The 879-nt window shown below is 52.4% G+C and overlaps 1 protein-coding gene across 1 annotated transcript; it reads right to left on the bottom strand.

The window, feature by feature from the left end:
• Window positions 1-134: 134 nt before the first annotated feature.
• Pmar_PMAR004241 (hypothetical protein) lies at window positions 135-672 on the bottom strand (the record flags this gene model as incomplete). Its single annotated transcript, XM_002764719.1, has 1 exon — window positions 135-672. A coding segment is annotated over one exon (538 nt), but the record flags the coding sequence as incomplete, so codon positions are not given.
• Between the last annotated feature and the right edge of the window lie 207 nt (window positions 673-879).

The raw sequence follows: 879 nt of genomic DNA, 5'->3' as shown, positions 1-879 counted from the left end.
GGTGGCGAAATTCGCGAGCATGCCAAGGCCATAGAACAAGACCATTCGTGGGTAGAGGTAGTCGGTGACACCACAGCCCTCCAAGATGGCCTGGCAGAGCCTATCAAGGGGCCATGCGATGAGACCCGAAAGACCTTCGCCAATAAGAACGAATTCAGTACAGACAGGATCGACGAGAGCAGCTAGCCCGAACATCGATGACTGCATCAAGGAGTTGGCAAACCCAAAGATTCCGATGAGGACACAACCGGCAGCAAAGCCTGCCCATTGATTGTTCTGAGCGAAGGTAATCGCACATATGGCCAGCAGGATCATGCTGATACCCATACCGATGCAGCCTGTATAGAAACGAGGACCGAACTTGAACCGATTGCCAACCCATACAAGCATCAACTGACCGGCATTGACACAGAGGGAATAACAAAGAGACATCCACGTCCCATATGCGGCTCCAAAGGCGTCGATAAGGGTACCCAACTCGCCCAGGATGAAATTCCAACCGACGAGAGCGACACAACCGATGAAACAGAACATGGCCTTCAGCTTCCAATCGACGACCTCTCCGGTCGGGGTTTTCGGTGACTCGGGCGGAATCGCTTCTTCCAATGACTCAATCGTGGCCGCATCGGTTCCAACTTGAGACAATTCATGAGAAGAGGTCGAAGAGGGCATAGACAAGGTGGCCACGAGAGGGGACGTCGGAGGAACTACAGATGAGCGAAAACACCGGAATACAGAGATGCGATAGTACCCTCTACTCCACACAAGCACACACGATTGATGAATTCAACTGATCGGACGCAACACCTTGAGAGATGCTCAGACCGTTGTGTTGATCGCCGCTTTGATCGTCGCTCAGATGATGTATCGTGGTATCGC

The sequence above is a fragment of the Perkinsus marinus genome, assembly GCF_000006405.1.
Source record: "Perkinsus marinus ATCC 50983 genomic scaffold scf_1104296976290, whole genome shotgun sequence".
Classification (NCBI taxonomy): domain Eukaryota; phylum Perkinsozoa; order Perkinsida; family Perkinsidae; genus Perkinsus; species Perkinsus marinus.
Note: the sequence above shows the minus strand (reverse complement) of the source record. Positions and strands in the feature narration are given on the sequence as shown.